Source organism: Triticum dicoccoides, chromosome 4A (genome assembly GCF_002162155.2).
Source record: "Triticum dicoccoides isolate Atlit2015 ecotype Zavitan chromosome 4A, WEW_v2.0, whole genome shotgun sequence".
Taxonomy (NCBI): Eukaryota; Viridiplantae; Streptophyta; class Magnoliopsida; order Poales; family Poaceae; genus Triticum; species Triticum dicoccoides.
This window is the reverse complement of record NC_041386.1, coordinates 573356122-573367767: the sequence shown is the minus strand read 5'-3', so window position 1 is coordinate 573367767 and position 11646 is coordinate 573356122. Positions and strand designations below refer to the sequence as shown.

Here is an 11646-nt window from a genome sequence, read left to right as displayed (position 1 = left end):
CAAGCAACTAAGCATTTACTTTTATGTATGTGACTAGATCCAACCCAAAAGAAAGCACGACAGACATTGTTCACCCGATTCAAAGCCCACTTAAGAGCATCTGCGATCAGCTGGTGATGCGTAGGCCTAGCACGAATCACGTTGTTCACAAGGACCAGTCTTCCTGGCCTCGTGACCAACCGCTTTTGCCAGCCCGGCAGAGAGGGAGCTTCACCTCCACCTTCGGAGGACAAATACCAGACACCGGAGCGCGCAGGCCCGAAGAGACAACATCAATCCTCCAAGTGTCGAAAAGAGCGTGACCGGACGGAACGGGAACAGAAACATCTTCGTCAAACCATGAATCCACGGTAACTAGACGACGAAGTCCAGTGGCGAACAGGAGCACGGTACGTGCACACCTGCGTCACATGTAAAAAAAATACATGTGTTTTTTTGAACGGTCACATGTACATGTTTTTTTTTTTGAACGGGAGCTTCCCCTTCCCTTCGTCTAAAAGAAAGTGAAATATCTTCGCCTTCACCCGTCCCCTCGGCTCGATTATAAACATTCCGCCATTTTTGTCCCCCGGCCAGCACGGCGCACGCCATCCACTATACAATAGGAAACGCTCCCGCTTTCCTTGGTAACGGCTTGGCCCCGACCCCGCGTTGATCAAGCACAAACCAGCGGCAGCTCTAGCACCACCACCACCGCCGTCCCCCGATCGGATCGGCCGTCGTCCCCGCCGGCGAGCGAGCGATCAGGATGGTGCTCTCCCACGCCGCGTCGGCAGGGTCGTCCGATGACTCGGTGCACTCCACCTTCGCCTCCCGCTACGTCCGCGCCTCCCTGCCCAGGTACGTCCCTCCCTCCTACGTCCATGGATGGATCGATCATGGATGATTGGATGCTAGATTTGGCTTCGTCGTTCGTTGAACTGATGGATGGATGGATGGACGGGCAGGTTCCGGATGCCGGAGAACTCGATCCCGAAGGAGGCGGCGTACCAGATCATCAACGACGAGCTGATGCTGGACGGGAACCCGCGGCTGAACCTGGCGTCCTTCGTCACCACGTGGATGGAGCCCGAGTGCAACAAGCTCATGATGGACTCCATCAACAAGAACTACGTCGACATGGACGAGTACCCCGTCACCACCGAGCTCCAGGTATGCATACCATTTACTACTTACCTTGGCGTTACTTCGGTCCCCGGTTTTGCGAACCTGCTCTGACCGAGTCCCCTTGATTTGCAATCCATCGGGATCCCTTCCTTCTTCCGGTGGGCTTCCACTGCTCCATTTGGGCTCATCCACTGATCCGGCATAGAAGTTTGAAAACTATGCACCGCCACCAGGAATGGTGATAAAAAAATGGTCGATGCGCGTTCGTATCTTGCCTCTACTCGCTCGAGCGACGATTATTATATGTACTACGAGCCCACTGTTTCCGGATTTTTATTCCTATGTACTCCCTCCGTTCGAAAATCTCCTCAACGGCGCGTCCCTGTCCATCCGTCTATATATCCTCTTGGTGCATGAACCTGAGTAGTGCACTAGAGAACAAACGGGGAGCAGAACGTGCGTGGTGTACATCTGTGCAGAACAAGGCATCTGGCCCCCGTCCCTGTCCTCCAACCCGCGACGCAACAATAGGAAAACGAGACGCTCCAAGGAAGGCGATCGAGCAAACCACGTTCACATACACACGCACACGGCGATAGCTCTGGTTCCTGGTTGTCTGTCGTCTTGTCGAGCCGCCCAACGATCGATCGAGAGGGACAAGGAGAAGAGTTCTACTCGCAAACCCAGGCAGCCCGAGATTTCGATTTCTCGGTGCTATCGCTGTACTGGTAGGCCGCCGAGCTAGGCGCTCGTGGCCGTGTGGAGGAGGTTAGGCCTGGAGGAGATGTAAACCGGAAATGTTTACCGACTTCTAAGGCTAAAGCAAATGAGTGATGATTCGATCTGATTGCGCCCTTTCGGCACAGCGCCGCACTATTACTACGAGCTGCAGTGGTCTAATCATGTAAGCAGGCCTGCTATACTGCTAGACTCGCCGGCAAAATCAAGGAGCGAAGGATTTTTCTTTTAAATGCAAGGGTGGACCCTCGGTTCCTATTAATAGAAGAAATCGTCAGAGATTTCGCTACAAGGAGAAGAAGAAAATTGCGGAGTAGAACATTATAAAACTGAAGCACGCTTACAGTATAGAGTAAGCAATCCACATGCATGCGAGAACCAAGATGTTTGGATGCTGCCGCTGCTAGCCACGCAAAACCCTGTACGCCTGCCAAATAATTCATGGATGATTTCTCTGTCGGCGTCTTGCAAATAGTAGTTCGTATCCATCTATACCGGTACCCATAACCCATGGCTCGGTCAACGCTAACTTTTTGGCTAGGCGTCTCAAGTCACCCATCCAAATGATCCCATACACTATTTTCTATTTTTCTGTTACGTACCACTGTAAGCTAGAAAAATCAGCGCATAACCATGTCAGTATAATCAATAAAAGCAAGTTCAGTCTTCACACGCTTCAAACTTTAGCGGCGAACAAGATCCCGTAAGCTCTCCTCACATAACGTGCTTCTTTCAGATTCGGAAGGGAGTACCAAAGAACAATCAGCTAGTAGACGCCAATTGCTAAGCAGGGAGTACATGTAGAAACGCCAAAACTAGATATACCATGTTGATGGAGGAAACTTTACTATTTCCTCTGATCCATATTAATCGTCGCTCATACGCCTGTGTGATGATCGGAGGGGTTATTTGTTTTCTTTTCGGGATAAATCAGGTGTAGATATGGCAATGTTAGTTGATCGATCATAACATGTCTTTTTTAAACTTTTGTTTTGCAGAACCGATGTGTGAACATGATCGCGCATCTGTTCAATGCTCCTCTTGGGGAGACGGAGACAGCCGTGGGGGTGGGCACCGTCGGCTCTTCGGAGGCCATCATGCTCGCCGGGCTGGCCTTCAAGAGGAGGTGGCAGAACAAGATGGAGGCCGCCGGCAAGCCCTGCGACAAGCCCAACATCGTCACCGGCGCAAACGTCCAAGTAATTAAGCACATCACAGTTTCCTTCATTAACGCTTACACTGTCAACTTTTTAACTGGACTGATTCGATGGGGTAAAAACCGTAAAATGGATGCAGGTTTGCTGGGAGAAGTTCGCGCGCTACTTCGAGGTGGAGCTCAAGGAAGTGAAGCTGAGCGAGGGGTACTACGTGATGGACCCCGAGAAGGCCGTTGAGATGGTCGACGAGAACACCATCTGCGTCGCCGCCATCCTCGGCTCCACCCTCAACGGGGAGTTCGAGGACGTCAAGATGCTCAACGACCTCCTCGTCAAGAAGAACGAGGAGACAGGGTAATGCATGAATTCACTAAGCATCCTTGACCCTTCCACCGAGCTCCCACTGTATATATCACTCATCTAGATGGAGGTCTGCAGAAAATGTTGTAATGGTGTTTTGGGGTTGAACGTGCAGCTGGGACACGCCGATCCACGTGGACGCGGCGAGCGGCGGCTTCATCGCGCCGTTCCTGTACCCTGAGCTGGAGTGGGACTTCCGGCTGCCCCTGGTGAAGAGCATCAACGTCAGCGGGCACAAGTACGGCCTCGTGTACGCCGGGATCGGGTGGTGCATCTGGAGGAGCAAGGAGGACCTGCCGGACGAGCTCATCTTCCACATCAACTACCTCGGCGCCGACCAGCCCACCTTCACCCTCAACTTCTCCAAGGGTTCCAGCCAGGTTATCGCACAGTACTACCAGCTGATCCGCCTTGGTTTTGAGGTACAGCTCGTCGATTTTGTCCGATTTTTTCTCACTTATAACAGTATTCTTGCTAAATTTTAGTTGACTGAGATTTGGCTATGTATTAATTGATGCTATATTCATAAGATATTACATTGAAATCCATGCAAAATTTTCTTTTTATTTTGTTTCTTTCTTTCTTACATGTCATCTCACTTGATCGAAACTTGAGAAACTCTCAATCGACTGAGACCTAGACACACCCTAACATCATTGTTGTGCTAACTGTATTTGGTATAATAATGCAGGGGTACAGGAACATCATGGACAACTGCCAGGAGAACGCGATGGTGCTCAAGGAGGGGCTGGAGCGCACGGGGCGGTTCAACATCGTGTCCAAGGACCAGGGCGTCCCGCTAGTGGCCTTCTCCCTCAAGGACAGCAGCCGACACGACGAGTTCGAGATCTCCGAGTTCCTGCGCCGCTTCGGCTGGATCGTGCCCGCCTACACCATGCCCCCCGACGCGCAGCACGTCACCGTGCTCCGCGTCGTCATCCGCGAGGACTTCAGCCGCACCTTCGCCGAGCGCCTCGTCATCGACATCGAGAAGGTGCTCCACGAGCTCGACGCGCTCCCGTCACGCAGCAGCGGACCCGCCCTGCAGCACCCCAACGGCGACACTGTGAGCGAGAAGGACCTGGCCAGGCAGCGCGAGGTGGTGTCCGTCTGGAAGAGGGCCGTCGCCGCCAGGAAGAAGACCCAGGGCGTCTGCTGAGCGGTGGCGATGCGCCTCTCACCATGCTCTGCCGCTCGATATTTATGGTTGTATTTCCTAATTTAAGCTGCTACTTCTCTTGCCCGTGATGATTTTTTAGAGGACGGAACTAATAGTTCTGGCTCCAATAGATCGATCGAGTAATACTTATGTCATGTATGTGTTGAACAACAGTACTGTACTTGCATATTTGTACCTAGCAGCAATCATGTCTTTATTTGGGTGCCTGATATTCGATCAAAATCGTTGTTTCTGCATAGGTTCGTTGTCGTAACTCTGGACCATGATGCTTTTTTAGGGGCACTCTGAACCATGATTCTGGTTGAATGCCATGATATGATGGAGCAGTTAACCTTCACAGACACGGTACGGTGGTAGTAACGGTGACATGTACCAGTATGCGGTACGAGGCGACGATCTCAGGGTGGACTTTCGGTATAAACCGGAAATTCAGTTTCTACCTTGCATTTACCGATTGTGCTCAGAACATCGCAGTGGCACCCTAAGAGGAGAGCCCTATGGATGCTTCCTGTGTATTTTGAACATTTCCTGAAAACACAAATATTTTTAAAACTTTTATTTTTTTTAAAATAAGAGCATTTTTTGAAACTCTGATCATTTTCTAAAAGCAAAGAATATTTATAATTCTAAACAATTTTCGAAATTTCTAGGTATTTTAAATTTTCTAAATTTTTTCTTTTATAATTCTGAGCAATATTTGAAATATGACAATTTTTTTAAAAGAACAAACGAAAAAACAAAGGAAAAATTCATGAAGAAAATAACAAAACAACAAAGAGAATTTTTTTTAAAACCAGAACCTTCTAGAAGGTTCACCAAACCAAAAAAGCTAGGCAGAAAAGGTTCCAAAAACCGGAATTTTAGTAGCACCTATATTAGCTAATTGGCGACCCATCTAGGGTAGGAGAACCAAGGTCGCGGTAGTGCGCCACCTTTCGGCTTTTGGGCTGAAATGTTGTTTCACAACTGTCACAAAGAACATCTCCATGCTTGAAAAAGTGCACATGCTAGCCGAGCTTCAGTGAGGGGGATCCTATTCCACGCGCGGATCGGATAATAGCATTCAAACACGCAACACAGCTCACGGTGATGGTCCGGTAAATCCGTCTGTTTCTACGTTATTTGCTTTTGTTTTCTACAGGGAAGTTTTTTTCCCGCACTCAACCCTTTTTTCATTTTGTTTTCTTCCGGGTTTTATCGTTTCTCATATTCTTTTCTTATTTATTTTTATTTTATTTTAATTTTTGTGATTTTTTAAATTCATGAACATTTTCCAAATTCATGCAAACTTTTGAAATGTGAGACTTTTCTAAATTGAAGATTTTTTTTGAAATCTCAAACATTTTTTAAATTTGAACATTTTTCTGAATTCATGAACACTTTTTGAAATCCGGAGCATTTTGTGCATTCGGGAACCTTTTTCGAAAACCAGGAACATATTTTGAATTTGTGATTCTTTTGAAATTCGGGATCATTTTCAAATTCCTGAACAATATTTAATTTTATAATTTTTTGAGATGTAGGAACTTTTTTCAAATCTGTGATATTTTTTAAAATTAACAACATTTTCCCAAACTGATGCACAATTTTTTAAATCTGGAAACATTTTTTGAAATCCATGAACATTTTCAAAATTTGTGAGTTTTTTTAAATATAGAAAAAATAATGTTTTCCTCACTCATGACAACAATAAGTACAGTTGCTCCGCTAACCGTATCTTGTGTTGGCGCAATACGACACAAAAATAACGCGATGAAGGGGTACATGAACATCATGGACAGCTGCCAGGAGAACGTGGTGGTGCTCGAGGGGCTGGAGCAGGCCGGTTAAACATCGTGTCCAAGGACAAGGGCGTCTCACTGGTGGCCTTCTCTCTCAAGGATAGCAGCCGGCACGACAAGTTCTAGATCTCCGAGTTCCCGCGCTGCTTCAGCTGGATCATGCCCTCCTACACCATGCCCCCGGACGCGCAACACGTCACCGTGCTCTACCCGTCATCGCAAGGAGAACCATTTTGCGCTGATAAATTCTTGATATTTTCTTTTATAATTCCGAGCAATGTTTGAAAAATGAACAATTTTTTTTTAAACAAGGGGATAATAGCTTTCAAACACGCATGGTCCGGTTAATCCGTCTGTTTCTACGTTATTTGCTTTGTTCTATCCACCGGTTTTGGGGAAAGAATTTACCACACTCAACCATTTTTTCCATTTTATTTTCTTTTGGATTTTTCGGTTTCTCATTTTTTCAGTCCGGTTTTCAATTAATACCGAATCGACATTACATTTACCGATTGTGCTCAGAATATAGCAGTGGTACCATCTTATATAGCAAAAAAATCTGCACCTTAGAGCAACTGTAGTAGAAAACCGTAAAACATGCCATTCTGTAAACACGGTATGACGACAGTAACGACGGCATGTACCAGTACCGTGGTACGAGGTTACGGACAACGTGGTAGATGACGAGGAGAGCCATTGTGCGCTGATAATTTCTTGACATTTTCTTTTATAATTCTGAGCAATGTTTCAAATATGAACAATTTTTTTAAACAAGAAACGAAACAACCAAAAAAACAGGAAAAATTCAATTAGAAAATAAAAAAAAATAACAAAGATAAAAAAATAATCGAAACTAAAATCTTCTAGAAGGTTCACAAAACCGAAAAAAGCTAGGCAGAAAAGGTTCCAAAAACCGGAATTTCAGTAGTACCTATATATTAGCTAATTTGTTACTGCTTGGATGGTTTCTAAAATTGATTTAACCAGCTCTCCTTCGTGCTGTTTAGCCTAGTTTTTTTTTAACGGAAGCTCTAGTTGTTTTTCTATGGTTCTTTTCTATTGTTAGTCGGAGATGAGAATTGTTCATAGCAGATTCAGAAGAAGGCGCGTCCACGTGCATAACAGAGTTTCAGAGTCCAGTAGCAGCAGTCCACCCGCCGTTGGTTGGGCTGGATTACGATTGGTCAGACGGAGACCAGTCAAATCAAAGAAACAAAAAGGCCGTCAGGTGTGCATGCACATGTTTTACGGCCCATAACACCTGGTTCAGGTAGCGGCCTGCTCAGTCACCTTCCTTCTACTACTTGAAAGTTTGTCTCAAAAAAAAAATTGAAAGTTTGTCTCAAAAAAAAAAAACTACTTGAAAGTTGAAACTGTGAGATAATAAAGGCAATAAAACCCTCATATACTCGAGTCACCTTCTACTGTTCTCAGACACAAAGTTAAAAACACGCGTGGGCCGAGCGCGCACATGCAGTCCTGTCCAAAAACACGTGAATATTCTCCGTGTCAAAAGAGCTCGTCGTTTGGTCAGGTGATCAGCACACGTTTACCTTTGCCAGTTACACTACACACGCCCAGTTCACAAGTTCCAAAGAAGAAGCGATCCAAGCCAGGGCGTTGCGTTTGCTTCTGTTACTCGATCGTGTGGAGCACGAGCCCGCGACTGCAGCCGAGGAAAGGATCGACGGTCGCTGTCGGCGCGCCGTTCGACTATATTAAACCAAACCATCCGCTCTTTTGCCCGGCCGATTCTTGTCCGTGGCGACGGGTGCGCACGGCCACCGATCGCCCTCCGTCTTTCTCCCCGATCGACTGCATGATCATGATGGCTACGCGTTCCTCCTCCGCCCCCCTCCATGCGGTGCGGTTCGCTCGCTTCGGTTCTACGGAAACCCCATGATCTCAGCTCGACTACTCCATCTACGGAGGCGGTGACCCGCCTGGTGCGCGAAGGCGTCATCGGCGCACCACCGCCACCACCACCATTCTTTTCAGGTCTCACTCTCGCGGCTTTGTCGGGTCTTCTACGGGTTGCTCGCTCAGGCGGTCGCATGGGGATCACGCGGTCCCGTTTACTCGTTGTGACCGGAGTGGCCTGCTGATCACATAGAATAGAAAAACGGCTCCCATGTGCTGGACTTCCTTCCAATCAGCACATGCTAGCTTTACGAATGAAACCAGGTGGAATCAACAGAATGGACTTGTATATATGTTGGAGGTTCCAAAATGTGTTTCCAATCTATCGATCCTTGTAAGAAAAGTAATACCGTAGCTAGTAAATCTGGAGCACCTTTTTTCTTTTTGCCCGAAGAGTAGCGGCTAATTTTTCCTCTCGTTCGCAAGTGTTGCTTTCTGCAAGATTTCAGTTAGTTTTCAGTGATCACCTTTACCTGACTGACTTCGGTTAGCAATTCACCGGCACTTTTAGCTGGGAGTGTTACTATCTTAACCGAGATACGTTAGGGTTGGCTAGTACGTACTCCCTCCGTGGAACGGAGGGAGTAGCAGGCATCGCCAGGAAGAGCGGTCAGTTAGCTGGGTCGGATCAGACATCAACCTTTGCCAATTGCCGAGTGCTGGATTGGAGGGGAAGGAAACATCTCATCTCAGTTGTGATTATTCAAATACAAGGATGCTCATGCATGGGCAGGGAAAGGAGGGAATGTGTAAACGTCTCCAAGTAGCTAGAGCACCACATATATAGAGAGAGGTGCCATATCCCATCAGGCTAGGTACAGCATGATCTCCTAAGCATGTATCTCTTTCAGCCGGGTGCGTGCGTGCGTGCAGCTGATCGATACCGGCCACACCTAATAAATTAAAAGTGTGTGAAAAGGCTTGCGGATTATTAGAAGCTAAAAGCCGTTGGGTTCCCATCACAAGACAGGTCAAACCGTGAACTAATTATGTAGTGCTAATAAGAACAAAACATTTCTTCAGGGGACAGGGGGGATGATAGCCGGTAACATGTCGCATCAAACTTTTACGTGCATACACTTTCACTTGTGAGTCTACAAGTACTACCTTTTAGAATCTTCCTAAGAAGAAATACACATGTCTAGCGTAAAACACCACCTTACTAATTAATTACAGAGTATGTATTGCCCGGCCGTTGCTTTATCTATAAAATGGACCAAAAACCTCGTCTGATAATCGCCAATATATACAAAGATTGGTTATTGCAATACTGTCAAGAGAAATGATCCACTTTGAATTGTTTATGTTTGCCATAGGCTCCACTTTGAGTTAGTTGGGGAACGAAAAGGAGTGAAGAAAGCTATACACCAAGCTCTGCCGATGTGCTCCCAAAAGCTAACCAAAGATTCTTCCAACCCTAGCTATCAGCCCATCTCCAATTGTCCATACAAAATCTGCTCATGCTTGCCACCAAAGTTAACTTGCGAGGAGGCGCAGCCGCAAAGCCTCAGATGCTTTAGTCCCCTCCTTGAAATATACATATTGCATCATTGCATATACCACACGTGTGTCTCTGGTTAGGTGAGTTAGGTACCGCGTACAGCGCCCTTGCATACATGATATGCATGATAGTATTCCGGGAACGCATGCCGAGTTCGTTTCTTTGGCTTAGCTGCTTCTGCAATCTACGGTCATTTTCTGATGAGTTGAAATATACCTTCTGGTTCCAGCAAGATCGAGCTGATGGGGTGAGGAGCGTATGTCGATCATATCCCATCTGATGCTGATCATACGTAATAGACATCTGAGTAACTGACGCGAAACCAAACTCAGATGATCAGTCTCACATACGAAATAGTCTACGAAATCATTTGGGCTGATGGGCTGGGAGAGATCAGAGATGCATAGCCTACGAAATAGTCGCGTTGGCCGTGATTATGCCTGCGATCGTCGCACATTTACGGTGCTAGAATGGCGTTCGTCAAAATAGTTGTATGTATAGGTTCCCAAAGACAAATCTTGGGTGAATGATGAAATCCATGAGAAAGTTTTTCTGGCTAGGTGACGGTATTAAGAAAAAATACCATATGGTCAGATGGCTTGTAATTTGTAGACCCAAGAAAAAGGGAGGTTCGGTATAAAAGACCTAGAAAGATTTAAAGTGTACTTACTGTGTAAATGATGGTGGAATTTAGAAAACAAGGAAGGCTTGTTGCAGGATATAGTGAAAAGAAAATATAAGGTGATTAATGGCATCCAACAGATAAAGCACACTGCCGGGGATTCACCCATCTGGTTTGATCTTTTTAAAATTAAGAAATTCTATACAAAAGGCAGGAGCATGATTGTTAGAAATGGTGAACACACTGACGACTTCTTCTGGAGTGACGCATGGTGTGGAAATGGTCCTTTAAAAGACTAGTTTCGTGAGCTATTTCTGAAGAGGAGTACCACAACGACGTCTGAAGAAGAAAGCGGCACTCGTGAGCTTCATCGACGGTGGTGACAAAGCGCGGAGCTTTCGCTCGGTCACTCCTCGGTGCCACTAGGACACCATGATGAGCGCGACGAGCACCAATCCCCGGATCCGGATCGGGGTGCCTCCACATCTAGAAGGCGCCCGAGCCACCCATCGCTATACCTCTTGTCGCCAACATGACCAAGAGATGCAGCCACTACCGATGCCATGGAGCCCGCCGAAGAACCCAACATGCGGACCACCTTCCAGGGCCACCGCCCGGCCTTCATACCCCGAGACAACGCCAACCGCCCGCTTCACAATGCACAAACCGCAACAAGTAAAGCCCCGCATCAGTCACCGAGCCAGGGTCATTAACGCCACCACCATAGGGGCGCCCACGCCTATAGCCCCCTCCAGCCCCGATGGACCAGGAGGGACATAACTTAGTGATTGCCGACGGCCATCGTCGAGAACAGCTCAGAGGACGCCAAGTGTTGGGGAACGCAACATGCAATTTCAAAAAAAATCTAGGATCACGCAAGATCTATCTGGGAGATGTATAGCAATGAGAGGGGGAGAGTGTGTCCACGTACCCTCGTAGACCGAAAGCGGAAGCGTTAGGTTAACGCGGTTGACGTAGTCGAACGTCTTCGTGATCCAACCGATCAAGTACCGAATGTATGACACCTCCGAGTTCAGCACACGTTTAGCTCGATGACGCCCTCGAACTCTTGATCCAGCAGAGGGTCGAGGAAGAGTTCCATCAGCATGACGGCGTGGTGACGGTGATGGTGATGTGATCCGCGCAGGGCTTCGCCTAAACACTACGACGCTATGATCGGAGGAGTAAACTGTGGAGGGAGGCACCGCACACGGCTAAAAGAACAATTGATGTCTTTTGGGGTGCCCTCTCGCCTCCATATAGAAGGGGAGGAGGAGGCG

At 47.2% G+C, this 11646-nt stretch overlaps 1 protein-coding gene across 1 annotated transcript; it reads left to right on the top strand.

Moving 5' to 3' along the window:
- The first annotated feature begins 554 nt into the window (after nucleotides 1-554).
- On the top strand, nucleotides 555-4778 carry LOC119286857 (glutamate decarboxylase 1-like). The gene is made up of 6 exons (XM_037566323.1): nucleotides 555-840; nucleotides 948-1152; nucleotides 2844-3044; nucleotides 3142-3356; nucleotides 3478-3784; nucleotides 4054-4778. Exons 1-6 carry the CDS (start codon nucleotides 749-751, stop codon nucleotides 4519-4521), a joined length of 1488 nt encoding a protein of 495 aa, XP_037422220.1. The 5' UTR covers nucleotides 555-748; the 3' UTR covers nucleotides 4522-4778.
- Nucleotides 4779-11646: the final 6868 nt, after the last annotated feature.